Below are 18046 nucleotides of genomic sequence, written 5' to 3'. Positions count from 1 at the left end.
GAGCGCCGGCCGCTGCGCGCGCACCCGCCCCCCTCGCGCCCGCGCCGCCCGCGCCCCCCGCAGCTCGCAGACAGGTTGGAGGGAAAGCCCGGGATACGGAGCCTGTAGGGTTCAGGGGTGAATTCAGATAAAGTCATAACGGTTGGTATCGTGCTACGCAAACTGTGAGAGGCAGTGATAGCAAGTTATTATAATAGCTACGTATTAGTATGGACTGAAACTCGTAGACTTCTTGTTACCATAAGTATTCAGTATATCTACCAAACAAATAATTTTTGGACTATTTAGATAGTACTTATTATTATTTCTATACTCCAATAACACCCCTCAACATCAAACAATAACCAAACATTTTTATAAAATTTTCAGGACTGCTCTACTACACCGCGAGCCAGTGGACCCGTGTTTGTTTTCGGCCGCGGCCGCGACGCCAGAAGCGCCGCGTGCCCTCCCGTCGCCATGGCAACGCACCCCGGCCCCCGAGCCCGCCCGAGCGACCGGCGGAAATACCCGAGCGACCCCGCAAGCGAGCGGCCCGGCTTCGTTTGAATTCCGAACGGATAAAAGCCGCGGGAGGTTAATGGACTCGTATCAAGGAGATTGGAAAGCTTCAGCCATATCTCTCACGAAACTGATTCTGGCTTTATACTAAGAAATAAAATGTGTTATTTTCTACAGTCAGGCAGTAACATTTAATTCTTATTTTAGTTTACACACATTTTATTACATTGAAAAAATGATTCTGGTATGAATTATTAGGAAATGTTTAAGAGCCATCTAGTAATGGAAACTTGAACTATTACTATCTATCCCAAGCCCAACCAACTATCAACAACACTGATGATGAAAAAGCTGAAAGTTATGGCTACGTCGTAGCCCGTAGCAGTGTATGGCTACGCCGTAGTGCGTAGCAGGGTGGCTACGCCGCGCCGTAGCGAGTTGAAATTCGGTATCGTAACCCGTGTGGACCATACTCGAAATGTATTTTACATTCAGATAGTGTTGGAATATATAGTAGTATAATAATAAGTCGAAATGGGGTGCCTATGACAATAGCTCGTCGTTCTAAAAAACGTTTTTACTACGATTTTCAGATATTCGTGAAAATGTTAGCGATAGGACCGCCATTTGTGCATTTCTGTTATTTAAGTTAATTAAGTTTTTTTTTGATGTACATATAAAGTTTAAAAAAATATCTACTCCACATAGAAGAAGTCACGGGACCAACATTACAATTAGAGTCTTGAGCTTAATTGAGTAGGCTCCCATGTAGAGCCTGGCGGTATTAGCGTGTTTTCAATACCTATATTACGGCATTCTGGTAATACCGTTCCTTTTTATTGAAAAAAAAATATTCTTCTTTTAGACTATTCTATTATATTCTCTGTGGGGGTGTAAGTACCTGCACCTGGCTCTCTCGAGTAGAACCTTTGTGCATATCGCCAAGGTCTAAACTGCCTTCCTAAGCTTGGACCGACGCTGGTCCACTGCGGATTGGTGGGTTCACATATATGTGCTAAATCTAGATAATGCAAGTTTCCTCACGATGTTTTCCTTCACCGTAAGAGCGATGGTATACATTGTACTTAAGTTAAAAGAACTCATTGGTACATGTCAGCGCCGGGATTCGAACCCGCATCTCTTGCGTGAGAAGTGGGTGCTTACCCGACTGACTTACCACCGTTCTCTTTTAGACTATTTAAACAACAATAAAAATATCAATTAAGTAACTTTTGTAATGAAGAACCTTAAAATGATCTGTGTAAAGACACTTATTTTCCCTAAAAACTTATCATAAAATATTACGACAACCATCATGCAACATAGATGCGTCTAAACTAGTCAGTAGCTATTTTCACCATGGAAGCAGCAAGGTGTATCCATCCATCGGTACTTTTAATAAAAAATATATATTTGATAATACCTACTTATTATAATGAAATGAAATTAATTGATAATGATATAAGTAAGCTATGATGAGAAATAAAACGGACTGGTAAACATATAATTCGGTGTGAAAATCGAATCACCCGCAATCGAGTCATCCGCTTTTCGCTGTACATAATAAAACGTATGTTCTCACGTGATAGGACGCGATCCGTATCGCTGACTAAGAATATATCAGAAATAAATGAAAAGAAAATTAAATACCTATTTAAGGTATTTAATAAAAACCATGAAACTAAACGAACAAATACCTAAATAAAACTCAGAATGGTGACAAAATCTATTAGGTAAGTTTTTGAGTGGGAAAAGGGAAAATGAGAAAAAGTAATGGATAATAAAATATACTGGAAAACTAAATTTCAGGGAAATAAAAGCCATGTTTGCCAACCTAGACTTTGTAAGAAAATAATAAAATAGACTGATTGCGTATTCTTAGGGTTGTACAGAACCACAGACAAAAAAAAACATGTGCGTAACATTTCTGAACGTCTCAGACTGTCAACTGTCAAAAGCTAAACGTCAAGTGTCAAAATTGAAATAATTGAGGTTATGGTTATAAAAGTGCTGCGCTAAAAATGTTATTGTATTAATTTAAATGCTTTAAAATATCTTTAGTACAATTTAATTCTGAACTAATTTATTAGAAAAATTAAAGCCGAACAATGGCTATGATAAGAGCTGGATTTCAAAAACTCACCAGCCTTTTCAGCGGTGCACAAGGTTTGTAAAAAGAAACATTGTTATTTGTGCCATTTTGAGTACAGACTAATAAAGAAAAACAATAAAAATCAATATTCTTTTTCAGGAGGCGTTCTATCAAGATTAATCACCAACCTAACTCCGGTGGAAAACAAAACCATACCCAAAACCAAACAAGATGTGATAGCGACCTGCAACCAGCTGATTGAACAGAAGGCATCCCGGAATTTCGCGATTGTGCACCTCCTGGGCAAACAGTGGCGCGTCAGCGACGGAGACCTCCTCGTGGTCGAGGGCTACTGGCCACCAAACATCGGAGACCAAATAACATTGGACAAAGTCCTGCTTGCAGCCACCAAGGATTTCTCTCTGATTGGCCGGCCGCTAGTCCAACCCGGGCTAGTCAATGTAACTGCTACAATCATATCCAAAGGCCTTTCCCACACACGCACCCACTTCAAGAAGAAGAGGAGAAAGCAGTACATGAGAATCAACTTCCAAAGAGCACAACAAACTATGCTAAGAATTAACTCTGTTGATATTGCCGCTAAAATCAATGAAGCTCCTAAGAATGTATACTAGTGTAAGATTGTATGTGCCTAATGATTATGTGTGTAGGTTTAGAATAAAATAAGGAATCTACATGAATGGTTTTTATTTCAGACATCAATTGTATTTTACAATTTTATTATAATTTATTTATACTAAAAATAATCACCAAATTAAAAATTCCGTTCAGGACTATAATTTAACATTATCACAGTATTCTTGAAAAACTTCTTTATGCTCATCTTTTAAAAACCTTTTCATGCCTTTCATTAAATAAAATAACTTCCTGTTCTCAAATAGACTAACAAGTGATTTCAGAAATACATTAAAATCTGTATCTTTTTTGTAACTAGTTATGGAAACTTGAAACTTTTTATATTGATCTATTTCCAATAGAGTTTTGACTTCTTTTACAAAATCTATCAGTGATGTAGGAGCCACTTTTTCTTCCACAACTTTACTTGATGACTCTCCATTAGCTAGATTATCTTCAAAACCAAATGATTTAATTTTTAGCTTCTTTTTCTTGGCCACCAGTAACACTGAATCATCAGCATCTCTCTTTTGAATATTTACCAAAGGCTGAGATAATTCTGATATTGTTGAGCTACTACTATCAATAGCACTGAAAAGGTCCTTGGTTTCCTTTGGCTTAAATGCATTTACATAAGTTGAAGATTGTGCATTTCTGTAGAATTCCATTGAGAAGTCTGCATACACTTCATTAGAGTTGGGATACTGGCTTACAGTCTTCTTAGCAGAGGATTTAGCGACTGCTCTTACATTCGCCTTGGGAAAAGCCACCCCACTCATGTTGACCGATGCATACTCTTTAAACCCAAGATTAGCTTCATGTGAAAGTAAAGGTTTTAACTTAGGTGATGGCAGTGTCGCTTCTGCTGTCTTGAAAAATCTGCATATTTCACTTACTGTCTCCCCAAATTTATTAGATACACTAATGAGATCTCTGAGCCAAGCTGATAACTGGCATTTTAGTTTTGGACTGTTGAATCGGCTATCACATAGCAAGATTGCACCATAGTCATTCTTGTGTCTTATTACTCTTCCTATGGCTTGATTTACAGCTCTTGTAGCTTCTAAGGAGTACCACTCATCCCCAGAGAGAAATTCTTTGTTCTTCTGCCTGAGCTCTTCCAAATACTTCTTTTTTAAGACAATTCTTGGGTCCTTTAAGGGTGGAAAAGGTAGTCCAGTAATTATTACAGCTCTTCCATTCATATCTGCAAAATCTAAACCTTCTGAAACCTTTCCTCTACACACAGCCATGAAGCAAGCTCCCTTTGTGCTGGGATCATTTATCTTGCTGTAAAAGTCAGTCATGATTGCATTAAAAGTGTCTTTTCTTTGAGGCTCAACAAATATTGGTTTAATATTATTTATGCTGGACCAAATTCCTTCAGATTGCCACATTTCCTGGCACTTGGTCATTATGGGATAAGAAGGAAAGAACACTAACAGCCCATCTGGTACCACCCTACAGAAACTCAGTATAGTCCTGCCCATGGACGATATGTATTTGGGATTATCTCTATTTTGATAATTGGAATTTAATGGTGTAGAATCAGGACCTTGGCTGATAATCTTGACGCAAACCTGAGTAGAATTAACTATGTGTGGGTTTTCAAGCTGAACACCAATTGGAATTCCCAATTCCGATATCAAAGGCTTTAATGGAGCAAGTGTTCCACTAGTAAGAATGATACTTCTTACATTCTGTTCAACTAGTTGTTTCATACCAAACCCAGGGCTAAAACACCAATAACTGAGAACCCGCTCAGCAGATTTTGGATTTGCAGCCTTAATAGTGCCCCAGCCCTCAGACTTTTTATTGTTCTTTTTCTCTTCAACTTGCACATGCACTTTGTAGCACATTTTTACTCTTTCTTTATAAGCATGAGTGGTGCCACTGAAAACAACATTTAGTAAATCTACTATCTTCTGTAAGCCAACCCCTTTACGCTGAAATGGTGAAGCACTTGCTGTGGAAAGGTATTGAATTAGATTCTCAATCAAAGTTATAACAGACATTTGATTATGATCCTTTATTTCTGCTTTGGCCAGAAGTTCAAAAATATATCCACCAGTGAATGTAGATCCCTCTGATCCCACATTAATTTCATCTATTGCCTTTTCAAAGGCCAACATTATTTCTTTCAGAATACACAAGTCATCGGCTGTGAAATCTTTTGGTGTGCTGTTGTCAAGGGTCATGTCCATCTGCTCATCACTGGTTTCACTGAAGCTTCTCATTATGTATGTGATTTCATCAATACAAAGTGCCACATCTGTAGTTCTTATCTGCAAGGAGGCAGACTCTTCACACATTTTCTCAACATTGTGAGCTTCATCAAGAATTATGATATTATTCAATAATTCCACACCATTAGCTTTCCTAGATTTTGGGTCCAATATGTAATTGTAAGGCATAAAAATGATATCCGCATCTTGCTTCAGTTCTTTAGCAAGATAGTAAGGACAGCAGTTCAGCTTCTTGCCTGCAGACACTAAGTCCTCTATGTCTAATATTTCATCTCCTTTAACAGCTCTATCTTCCTTCTTTGACTCAACATTATTGTAGAAGTGGCAAGTCCTAGATTTTACTTTCAATTGGCACATGTGGACCTTGTTCATGTTGTTTGTTTCTTTTGACACTTCAGGGTGGATGCACATTTGATCTCTGGAGCCGAGCACTGCTGCTTTGACATGTCTGTAACTTGACCGCTTCAGTTCCTGCATAGCCTGGGTCAGTTGAGAATGTGTTCTTGAGGAATATATTATTTTGGGCATACCCCAGGTTGTGTTATCTTTAGTTTTTCCGGCACCGGCCTTTAGTTTTTCGTTGAGGTTACTACTAAAGCCGCCACTGTGTTCAGCAAAGTTGCCAACTTGTGCATTCATCTGTAGCTGTGCTTTCTTGACCAGCAGCCACGCCAGAGATGAACATAATAAGCTCAAGGTTTTACCGGTGCCAGTTGGAGACTCTAGTAAGGCATTTGTGCTGTTTTGGAGAGCTTCTATCACCTTCTCCATGTAAGCAGTCTGCACATCGTAAGGATCAAACGGGAAACTAACAGGAATACCAGATATCATTACTTCAGGCATGGTGAAATCGCCACTGTATTATGTCTTCTCTACTTCATAAATAAATAACACGTTTCGGTTGCAAAATGTTGCTTTCAATTTCAAGTTTCACGTTCCCATGATTTACTTTACTTGCTGTGCTGTGTTGACGTTGACGTTGTGTGTTTGACATTGACAGATTTTTCCCGCGCAAAAAGCAGCTGTAAACTGCGTTCAAAAACCAATACACCTCGGTTATCATGTCTTAAGTATTTACTTTCACGATAGAGTACACCATTACCTCTATATTGATACAGCCTTCACTTCTTCTCTCTTCATTTCATTTTCGAATATTTCTGATTTAACCAAGGACTTTGTGATTTAACTTACATAAAGATCAATGTATAACAACATAGAACAACGCGGACTCGGGTGTACCCTCGGGAAGCGTCATAGCGATCTTTCTTCATACAAAAAAGTCTGCCAATTTTTGTGGGGGGAAATTTTACCGTTTACCATGATTATGTCTCATGGGACATATCATTATGAGTTTTAATTCCCAGCAATAAAGGTTACGTGAAGTGACATTTAATAATGAACACAGTGTCTTCATTTTTCTTGCCAATGGATGTAACAATTATCGATAAGTGATATCGATGGATTCGAGAACATGGGTTAGAATTAGTTAGAAATACTAATTTCAAATTAATTAGGTATAGTTAAATTTCATTAGGAATGATTATTTTGTTACTAATGAATATAAGTCAACGAAAAATGTTCCTATGATTAGTCTTAGTAATTTAAACATTGTTTACATTTGTTTTTACTGTAAGTGCTACCTACCTTCTTTGTTAATATTATACCTTTTATAACCGGTACACCGGCATCCACGACACAGGCCGAGCCTAGTGTGGAAGCCACCAAAACTCGTAAATTTACTAACTCACACACTTCCAATTTAATTTCATAATATTGTACTTACTCAAACGAAGTCACCCGCTTTTCGCTGTACATTTATACTCACGTGATAGGTCGCGAGCCGTATCGCCGTTTTTGAATGAGTACAATGCACTGAAGTTGTCGAGTAAGTGGGCAACCCAACGGTCAGATGCTTTCAAGCCGCCCCTTCGGGCGGCCTCTGACTAGGCTTAACGACTGCTGCCGAAGCAGCAACCGGGACCCACGGCTTAACGTCCCGTCCGAAGCACGGAAGCGTCCAGAAAAAACCATTTGAAATCGGTAACTCATGCTGTACATACCAATGGCTGACCGTGTCAGTTGTTGCTTAACCTCAGTGATCAGTTACGATTACTGAAGCCAATTCGACTACGGACGCATCCCAACTATGACCTTTTTTGTCGATTAATACATATCTACATGTCGCAGCCGGATCGTATAATCCGCCGTATTACATTACGGCTGGCCGCATTACAACACAGGGCCGCTTTGTAATGCGGCGTATCAACGTTTAGCCGGATTGTCATTTCAATACGTTCTTCAATACGGCGGCCAACGTTTAGCCGCATCGTACTACTACTGAATTGTAGGGTAACCATGTCCATACTAACCATGACATTACAGGTGAAGGAATTTTGTAATCATAATAGAGTAAATATATCATATGGACTTCCAAGTATCAAAATACTGTTCATGGGTACTACTCGGATTGTAGGATCTTCGGAATTATTATTCTTCATCATCAACATCACTTCTGGACGTAGGCCTCTCCCAAAGCGCGCCACTGGATGCGATCTACAGCTTTCCACATCCAATCATAACCAGACACCTTTCGCAAGTCGTCACCCCATCTAGCCTGAGGGCGTCCCACACTACGTTTGCCTCGTCGCAGTCTCTTCAAGATCAAATAACCTTTGCCGGCCACATTTACATTTTTTGACCCAGTAGTATTATCTGGAAATCCGTCGACCAGCAGAATCCATGGTCACTTTAGCTGATTGATGTGCGTTATAAATTTTGTACGTTTTTCACTGTACCGCATTGATCGAAATAGAAATTATTTAATTTCACGTGAAAATTGTTCTTGAAGTACTGTTTAGTAGCATATGCCCGCCCCCTATTACATTGGGACTAACATAACACTCTGGCGAAAAGTGGGTGCAGCAATGCACCTCTGCCTACCCCGCAAGGGAGTACAATTAGTACAAGGCGTGAGTGCGTGTGTGTGTGTGTGTTTAGTAGCATATTTAATACGATTTATTCGTTTTAATCATCATCAAATATCTGTATCCAACGCCATTATTGTTGTTATGTCAAGCAGCGCCACGAGTGTTAAAAATCAAAACTAAAATCTTTCAAAGCAGCGGCTAATCTGTCGCCGTATTACATAACGGCCAGCCGTATTGAATGACGTATGATGTCGAATACAATCCGGCGCATTTTCATTCAGCCGTATTCAATACGGCTAAACGTTGATCCGCTGCATTACAAAGCGGCCCTGTCTTGTAATGCGGCTAGGCGTCATGTAATACGGCGGGTTATACGATCCGGCTGCGACATACATACCGGTACATCACTATTGCATTTTTTTTGACATTGGTTGCTAGGAAACAGCTAATAACAATAAACCATGACCAAATCTGTGATCAAATCCGGAATCCGGATATTCTATGAATTGAAGCTGTCATTTTAGTATGTAAACAAACCATTTTCTATGAAACGAACGCTATGCCAACTAGATTAAGTTTAGTGAAAATTGAGACTGCAACTAGTTTTTATAAATCGGTGGGCCTTTTTGGCCTACCACCCCGCCAGAGGGGAACGTCTGCCTATTTCGTTGACCATTCATACTCAATGTATAACAATCATGTTGTATTATTTGACACTTACAAAAGTCACAGACTAAACACTTGACATATCCCCGCACGTCACTTTACAAATAAATAATCAATACTTCACATTCACTCACTTAATAACCTCAAATCAAATGAGAAGTTGTATTGAATTTTATTTCATAAACTAATAAAAACTTACAAAAATGGAGATATGCGTGAAACCAGAATATGTTTCAGTAGCTTGCAACAGGGTTCCTGAAATAGTGGACTGGAACAATGAGGGCTTGATGTGCTACGGAGCTTCGAACGCAGTTATTATTAACAATACTGTGAGTTATTTACGCAAATATAACTTTACTTACTTAATGTTGACTTTGTTAACGTGCCACGTTTATTCCGTCAATCTATATTATTGATTATTCTTCCATGTTCGTGACAAATCGACCTTAAGTATACTTTTGTTTAGTTTTTAAAGTTCCTAATATTAAATTTGTCTGAATAAACAATTATGAAAGTGACGTTTTATACTGCAGAAACAGAAAGGAGGCAACCCTCTCAAAGTCCTCAGCCACCATCGGGCCAGAGTGAACTCTGTGAAATGGATACAAAGACCAGACGGCACTTGTAATGAGTTCCTCTCGTGTTCAGCCGACAAGACTGCCGCAATATGGACCTTAATTGATGGAGCATATGTAGTCACAAGCTTGGAGGGGCACACAGATGGAGTTACTAGTGTGGCTGGCCTGTATCTCAATCAGAATGAATTGGTTGTATTTACAGCTTCTATAGATTCTACTGTACGGGTTTGGAAAAGGTGCACCGGTTAGTATTTTTTTCTGTCTCACTGTATATGCCATCAGTCTCTTGTCCTTAATCAGTAAAGTATATTAAAATCATGTTAAAATATAATTATATTATTTATGAATACTTGAGTTATCCAGGCTGGCAGGCACAATGTAGCATGGGGCCCCATTGATGACAAATCCAATGAAATCTTGATAATCACACACACTTGTGGCTCTTAAAATATATAATAATATGCAGAAATGTAATTCCTATGAGCTGGTACCAATATTTTATCACAAAATACACATAGGTACTTCAGTATCCGAAAGAATCCTGTCATGAAAGCACATGAGAGACTGCTACAATAGAATTTGTGAGCTAAAGAACTTAAACTACCCTACAAAATTTATATACCTGGCCAAAAAAAGTATTTACAAAATAAAAAATTATGACTTTGAAAATTTTGTAAAGACTCTTTACATTGAAATAATTTACTTGAACATTGAAGTTAAAGTAGAAATAAGATACAGATACCGTTTTTAATAGCTTTATGTAATAAAAAAGGTGTTGAATCCATATAAAAGTAGCTAAAACAATGATTACGTTTCCATGTCCCAGTACAATTTTTTGCCTACCCACATTTTTATTTATAAAAAAATATGACATGATTCTTATGCACAAAATATATAAAAGTGAAATGATTACCTATCTATTTCATTTCCAGGCATACCCAAACTTGTACAAACAATAAGTCTGCATGGGGGCCTGTGTCTCACACTTCACGCACATATGCTACCAAAAGTTGGATGTCCAATTCTGATCCTTGCGTTGGATGACCACAAGGTCCATATTTATGTGAAAACTCCGGTGCCTAGTGGGGTTGGTGATGTGGAGGAGTACCACAAGATGCATGCGCTGGTCGGGCACGAGGACTGGGTGCGGGGGCTAGATGTTCTAGATATTGGTAAGCTATCACTGATGATAAAAACTGATTTTTGCCATTGAATTATCTTGTGAATGTGTTAAACACTGGTTGCAACATATTTTTTATGGCAAAAGCAAGTTTAAACAGGGTAACAAAGCAAACTTGGGCCTAAGTCAGCATAAAAAAAAGATAGTAATGAAGAAACTTTTCAAAAGATATATTTAAATTATCATTTTACAAAAGCATAAACATGTAAATAACACAATTCAAAACATTTTTGTTTACACATTATATTAGGGCCTCCTGTTGAGTGAACGTATCTGTTTTCTAGTGTACTGTGAATACACACCTTTTATGACAGTCCAATGCAGGACAACCCCTTACAAAACTCAACAGCCCCATTTCACCCACACCCCTCTCCGCAGACGACACAGCAATCCTCATAGCCTCAGCTTCCCAAGACACGTACATCCGTCTGTGGCGCATACAGCTGCACTCCCCGCGCCCCTCGCCTGAGATCCGCGTGGAAGAGCGAGTGTTCTCGGCGTATGGACAGCAGTGGGCCGTGACGTTGGACGCCGTGCTGGCCGGGCATGAGGGCTGGGTGTATGGGGTGCAGTTCACTAAGTGGAAGGGTGGGAAAGGTGGGTTTGTGTACTGTTTGTTATAGTAGATATATTTGTGATTAAGTTGAATATTTGAATTTACCAACTGCATAAACTACTCCGATAGCTATCGCATTCCATGTGCAATTAAGATTAGAAGCAATAATAGGTTGGCTTTTGACAATAAATAGAATTTGAAGTAAACAAATAAGTGTTTCTTATATAGGTACATTTTTTTTATTAAAAATTGTGCTCCTCTTTTCTTATTCATATTTGAAGGTAGCTATTATATCTACAACTAGCGACACCTTCTACTTCCTACTTCCACTATAACTAAACCACCCCATCTATTTTCCAGAAACCTCCCAGCCCACCTACCGGCTTCTCTCCTCATCCCTAGACAAAACCCTCATCATCTGGGAGCCGAGCGCGTCCGCCGAGCAGCGCGGGGTGTGGGTCGAGCGGGTGCGGGTGGGGGAGGTGGGGGGGAACGGGCTGGGGTTCTACGGCGCCCGGTTCGGCCCGGCGGCGAGGAAGTTTGTGGGGCATGGGTATAATGGGTCGTTTCATGTGTGGACGCTTGATGAGGTATGTTGGAATCTTCAGTGTGATGTATGGTGGTAATTCTGCGCTTAGTGCTTTAGTGTCTCTGTCTAAATTAGGTTTATGAGCGTAATGTTTGCTAAATGAAATTGCTATTACCTGATTTTCTTTAGATTTTGACAGTTTATAAAGAAAATTTATTCTCAGTTTTGCTCTTCAGTAGTTTATTGTTTTTGTCTTCCTCTCTTTCTCTATATTTCGACTTCGATAATGTTTGGGATAAATTAAAGTAGCAGCCATAACCTTCATAATAGATAGAGACTAGGAACAGCTACAATTTGACGATAATGTATCAACATTCTCCCCCAGGAAACCCACCAATGGCTTCCCTCCGTGGTGTGCGGCGGGCACTTCGGCCCCGTAGAGGACGTGCAGTGGGGGGCGCGCGGCCGCCTGCTCGCCTCCGCCGCCGCCGACCAGACCACTAGAGTGCACGCGCTGTGGGACCGGGGGGACGGTATGTAGTACTACAGTGTTATGATCGACTGCCTGTGTGGTGTAGTGGTAGTAGCTAGGTATTGGATATGTGAATGGTGTAGTGGGTAGTGCCCTGACTTCTATGCTGAAGGTCCCGGCTTTGATCCCCGGCTTGATATTTGTTTAAAGACCGATATATGATCTCCTCTCATATTATTATGCCCTAATTAACCATAGTTCAAATTCTATCTGTGTACCCCGTAAGAGAGGTGAGGGTACATTAGATTACTATGCTGTTTCTGTTGTTTTGTTTTCCGATGGCTAGCTTGAAACAATGTAATCAATCCCGCGTCCGTGATAACATCCTCACAATAACACATTTATAAAATGTCTCCACTACTTCCAGGTATAAAAGAATGGCACGAGCTAGCCCGCCCTCAAGTCCACGGGTACGACATGTCGTCCCTCGCGCTGGTGTCGGCCACCACGCTCGTCTCCGCCGCTGAGGAGAAGGTGGTTCGAGTGTTCAGGGCACCGCACAACTTTGTGGAGAACTTTAAGAATATTACTGGAGTGGAGATTGAGAGCGAAGAGTGTTGTGGGGGTGAGTTTGAAAACAGTCTCGCTTAGAAACAGTTATTTTCGATTCCCATTCACTAACAATTTGGAGCATATGCTCATGTAGGACTAAGAAAAACTTCACCCAGTGGGTCTTACAAAATCACATACTAAGAGGCTCATACAGAACAGGTTTGTACCGATTATTTACTACGACATGTCGTCCCTCGCACTGGTGTCGGCCACCACGCTCGTCTCCGCCGCTGAGGAGAAGGTGGTCAGAGTGTTCCGGGCGCCGCACAACTTTGTGGAGAACTTTAGGAATATTACCGGAGTGGAGATTGAGAGCGACGGTGGTGGGGGTGAGTTTGAAAGACAGTCTTGCATAGTAACAGTTTTTTTGGATTCCCATTCACTAACAATTTGGAGCATATGCTCAATATAGGACTAGGAAAAACTCACCCAGTGGGTCTTACAAAACCACATACTAAGAGGCTCATACAGAACAGGTTTGTACCGATTATTTACTACGACATGTCGTCCCTCGCGCTGGTGTCGGCCACCACGCTCGTCTCCGCCGCTGAGGAGAAGGTGGTTCGAGTGTTCCGCGCGCCGCACAATTTCGTGGAGAACTTTAGGAATATTACTGGGGTGGAGATTGAGAGCGACGGTGGTGGGGGTGAGTTTGAAAGACGGATTTACTTTGAAATAAAATGTTTGGGATTTCCACTTATGTACGAACTATTGAGCTTACATATTTAGATGTTCAGAACTTCAGACTATTTAGGTAAATGTGACCAGTCGATCTTAAATGCAACCCTGATCTATGGTGTTAAAGGAATCGTTGGAGGAGGAAATTGAGGACATTCGCTGGAATCGTGAGGAAATTAGAGAACTGATAAAAAAACTTTTTCAAAACTAGTTACCATACTTATCCTAAACAGCTTTTGTATAAAATCTTCACCATATAATAATATTAAACATAATTACTTACATTTCAGGTCCAGAGGGCGCCTCTGTGCCGTCGCTAGGCCTCTCCAATAAGGCGGTGTTCGCGGATGACGACAACGGGGGCGGAGCCAATGACAACGATGGCTACTTCACACCTATTACTTTGACAGGTATTATTAGGCAGGCTTTATTATTATAACACAAAAGTTAATTTTATTTACAGTGCGACACACCTATCTGTTCCGGTGAGAAATATAACACATTTGATAAGTTTGTGGCACTGTAGTGTCTTGGCCTTAAATCATAATAATATACAACACTGTTTGTTTATGAGTATTGAGTTGTTTGTGATCTAAGGGTCAAGTCTGATAAACCGATAATGGAAAGCTGACAAAGACGGTCTAAAAATAGTGCTATTTGTGCTATTATGCTATTTAGCGTCTTCAAACAGATGGTGAGATAAAACCGCATGTTTGCAGGAGAAGTGTTAAGTAGCGGTTTTTTTTTTAAAAAAACATTCTTTAAGAGAAATAAAAACAAACACTTACACCTTGTACTAATGTATTCCCTTGCGGGGTAGGCAGAGGTGCATTGCTACACCCACTTTTCGCCAGTGTTATATTAGTCCCAATGTAATAGGGGCGGGCCTATTGCCATTTCACGGAAACATCCAAGACCCGAGAACAAATATCTGTGTTGAAACAAATATCTGCCCCAGCCAGGAATCGAACCCGGGACCTTCAGCTCAGTAGTCAGGAGACCATATCCTGTAAGAGAGACCATACATAACAGTGCAAACAAACATAACGTATATACGTAGGTGGTCTGAAAAGTTTCCGACCTCAACGTGAAGATGGTAGCACACATCAATTAAAGTCAGGGAATGTAATTGTGCATCTTTTAACAGCAACACTTCAAAGTTTCAGCCATTTTTGACGCGCGGTTTTTATTTTACAGTCGTTTGAGTGAGTCGATGAGAGCATTTCTGTGAAAATGGAAAAAGTCGAGTATCGAGCTGTCTTAAAATATTTGTTTTTGAAAGGGAATGCCCCTACGCAAATCAAAGATGAGTTAGATTCTGTGTACGGGGACTCTTCACCGTCATTTACCACAGTAAAATTTTGGGCAGCCGAATTTAAACGTGGCCGTAAGAGCTTCGGAGATGATGAACGTTCGGGACGTCCAAAAACTGCAACTACTGACGATAACATCGCTAAAGTTCACCAAATGGTGTTAGACGACCGCCGAATTAAAGTGAGAGAGATAGCAGAGGCAATGAAAATGTCCAGAGAACGTGTTTGTCACATATTAAATCAAGATTTAGGCATGAGAAGGCTGTCCGCGCGTTGGCTGCCGCGTTTGCTAACGTCAGACCAACGACGTGTTCGAATGAACATTTCCAATGCTCTGTTGGCGCAGTTTAGGCGCAATAAATCCGAGTTTTGGCGCCGCCTAATTACTATATGAGAGACTATGTAGAAGAATAAAAATAAATTTTAAGAAAAAAAAACTTGTGTCTATGTTAGGTCGGAAACTTTTCAGACCACCCATAAATACGTTATGTTTAGACAAAAACACTTTTATGATCAAACCCTTAGCATGAATTTTCATTAATTTTGTATGAAAATATGAACAGCGCCCCTGGCGGTCGGTAGCAGAACTAAAATTTGCCTACAAAATTCATCGTGTGATCTCACGTCACGTTCACGATGAAAATTCATGCTAAGGGGTCTGTACCGGTATCCACACGTTATACCTTATTATGTACACCATACCGTTGCCATTCAAAACATGACATGACGGGGCCTTTGTGAAATGGTGGTAGAATGATATCATATTATGACAATGGACAAATAATTGTAAAATTTTACGTCCAACAAATAATATTTCATTTCATTTCCACCTTTAACCCCCACCATTTCCAGAGCCGCCCACAGAAGAGACCCTGCAACAGAACACGCTGTGGCCGGAGACGCACAAGCTGTACGGACACGGCTACGAGGTGCACTGCGTGGCGGCCGCGCCCGACGGCGGGAGTATCGCCACCGCCTGCCGCGCTACTACCATGGAGCACGCGAGTGTTATTATATGGTATGTGGGTGTGAAGTTATTAATATTACCATCGCATATAAAGAAATAATCGGCCGTTACGGCCTATACAGAGAGAAAGCTAGTTACCAGAGCTGGTAGCTTTTTCTATGAATTGTTTCCCCCCTCTTATCAGCGCTGGTTCGTCAAATGTATGAAAGTTACAGATCGCAGCGCTGGTAAACGTTTTTTCTGTATAGGGCCTTAAATAACTGAGGGTAGGAAGGAGTATTGAATGGCATCTAAACAGGTGAGATACCATATCTTTCCGACATGTTTTTACTAGCTTTATGCTTTCTACACTATGATCCCCTACTATATATTAAGTCGGCGGAGTCGCACAAGCTGTACGGACACGGCTACGAGGTGCACTGCGTGGCGGCCGCGCCCGACGGCGGGAGTATCGCCACCGCCTGCCGCGCTACTACCATGGAACATGCGAGTGTTATTATATGGTATGTGGGATGTCATAAGTAACCTAGGTCGTCTACTGGCTTTCTGGCGTGAGCTTGGGTGGCTTAATAGCTAGTCCCATGGGTATTTTACGCATAATGGCCCACCTTAAGGCTAAATGCGGAATATCAGCTCGCCACGATAGATAGATGGTATGTGGGTTGATATTAGTGTTATATGTATACTCTCGCAGATATAGAAACAAGAATACAAGATGGTAGTGGAGGAGTATTGTCTGGCATACGAACAGGTACATAAGATAGCATATTATCTTTCCGCCATGTTTCTTTATGTACTGGCTTTATGCTTTCTACACTATGATCCCCTACTATACATCAACTCGGCGGAGACGCACAAGCTGTACGGACACGAAAACATTCTCATTAATTTACCTTTCTTTGTCTCTGTTAATTTCAGGGAAACCAAAACCTGGCAACAGATCCAGAAGCTAACCTCCCACACGCTAACAGTCACCCAAATTGCATTCTCACCGGACAGCCAACAGCTGCTCTCCGTGTCCCGCGACCGAAGATGGACTTTATACCAGAGGAATCAAGAGTCAAACTTGTTCGAACAGATCGCGGTGACAGATAAGAACAATGGGGTCCATGGGAGGATCATCTGGTGCTGCGCTTGGGCGCATGACGGGGAGGTGTTCAGTACGGGATCTAGGGATGGGAAGGTTAGTTTTGTTTTGTGTATATTTTATAGCCCCTTCTAGTAACTGCTGGTGTTCCTTATTTAAATAAATAAATAAGTAGCATGGGCTGCTCTGCAGACCCGATGAACAAAGATGTTGGCCTGTAGTGGTGGTATGACTAAGGAAAAATAGACTATGTATGTATAGACTGCTAGTCATACCTAGGACGATATGCATGCCTGTTTTGTAACTCAAGTCACAACTCACAACATTAAGGCTTACTATACCACTTTCGCAACTATTTATATTTACCGTGAACAATAATTAGATGATGAAGAAACATCTACTAAATTTATAATAACTACTATTCCAGGTATGTGTCTGGTCCAAAACAGACACTCTGAAAGAGTCGTCACTGCGCTATCACGCCCTTTACAAGACGCCTCTAGAAGTTTCCACGTCAGTCACAGCGCTAGCCTTCGCGCCCCTCCTTCTAGAAGGTTCTAGACTGCTAGCTGTGGGGCTGGACAGCGGGGTTATCAAGATGTTTAGCTTCTCACGGGATGAGGACTTTAGTTTGGTGTATGCTTTGAATAACAGGTCAGATAGTTTTAAATAATAGTAGCATTATAAGATTCAGTTAGCTGGTATGATGTTATGAATTAAATTTGTCAGATAGGTCCCTAAAACATATAATACACTTAATACAGGTGTCTGTCCATATCTAAATTATAAAATGTATAACATATTCATTTTGTTCCCAGTGCCGCCCATCACCTCACAGTGAAGAGGTTGATGTTCAACCCGAGGGAGCCAGAGGACAAAGGATCGAGTAAGGAAGTGTTACTGGCCAGCTGTGGAAGCGACCATCTCGTCAGAATATATAATGTTATCGTATCTAGTGTTACCAGTTAAAATAAATTATGTTACTGTTACAAATATTTAAAAGATT

At 40.6% G+C, this 18046-nt stretch overlaps 3 protein-coding genes across 3 annotated transcripts; 2 read left to right on the top strand and 1 right to left on the bottom strand.

Moving 5' to 3' along the window:
• The first annotated feature begins 2471 nt into the window (after positions 1-2471).
• On the top strand, positions 2472-3288 carry LOC105382915 (39S ribosomal protein L21, mitochondrial). The gene is made up of 2 exons (XM_011552895.3): positions 2472-2667; positions 2753-3288. The coding sequence occupies exons 1-2, from the start codon at positions 2610-2612 to the stop codon at positions 3226-3228; spliced, it is 534 nt and encodes a 177-aa protein (XP_011551197.3). The 5' UTR covers positions 2472-2609; the 3' UTR covers positions 3229-3288.
• Positions 3285-6434, bottom strand: LOC105382916 (regulator of telomere elongation helicase 1 homolog). The gene has a single exon (XM_048623582.1). It carries the CDS (start codon positions 6316-6318, stop codon positions 3388-3390), a length of 2931 nt encoding a protein of 976 aa, XP_048479539.1. The 5' UTR covers positions 6319-6434; the 3' UTR covers positions 3285-3387.
• Positions 6435-9168: 2734 nt separating this feature from the next.
• LOC105382917 (elongator complex protein 2) lies at positions 9169-18035 on the top strand. Its single transcript, XM_048623537.1, has 12 exons — positions 9169-9397; positions 9602-9890; positions 10579-10818; positions 11205-11423; positions 11743-11972; positions 12297-12444; positions 12811-13002; positions 13964-14083; positions 15839-16004; positions 16872-17136; positions 17468-17694; positions 17859-18035. Exons 1-12 carry the CDS (start codon positions 9272-9274, stop codon positions 18007-18009), a joined length of 2373 nt encoding a protein of 790 aa, XP_048479494.1. The 5' UTR covers positions 9169-9271; the 3' UTR covers positions 18010-18035.
• Positions 18036-18046: the final 11 nt, after the last annotated feature.

Source organism: Plutella xylostella, chromosome 10 (assembly GCF_932276165.1).
Source record: "Plutella xylostella chromosome 10, ilPluXylo3.1, whole genome shotgun sequence".
Lineage (NCBI taxonomy): Eukaryota > Metazoa > Arthropoda > Insecta > Lepidoptera > Plutellidae > Plutella > Plutella xylostella.
This window is presented reverse-complemented; position numbering and strand designations above follow the sequence as displayed.

Coding starts and splice junctions, on each gene's coding strand:
- LOC105382916 (XM_048623582.1), bottom strand. CDS start 6,318: ATGCCTGAAGTAATGATATCTGGTATTCCTGTTAGTTTCCCGTTTGAT.
- LOC105382917 (XM_048623537.1), top strand. CDS start 9,272: ATGGAGATATGCGTGAAACCAGAATATGTTTCAGTAGCTTGCAACAGG. Junction 11,973..12,296: donor ATGTGTGGACGCTTGATGAG/GTATGTTGGAAT, acceptor ATTCTCCCCCAG/GAAACCCACCAATGGCTTCC. Junction 12,445..12,810: donor GCTGTGGGACCGGGGGGACG/GTATGTAGTACT, acceptor CACTACTTCCAG/GTATAAAAGAATGGCACGAG.
- LOC105382915 (XM_011552895.3), top strand. CDS start 2,610: ATGGCTATGATAAGAGCTGGATTTCAAAAACTCACCAGCCTTTTCAGC. Junction 2,668..2,752: donor CCTTTTCAGCGGTGCACAAG/GTTTGTAAAAAG, acceptor ATTCTTTTTCAG/GAGGCGTTCTATCAAGATTA.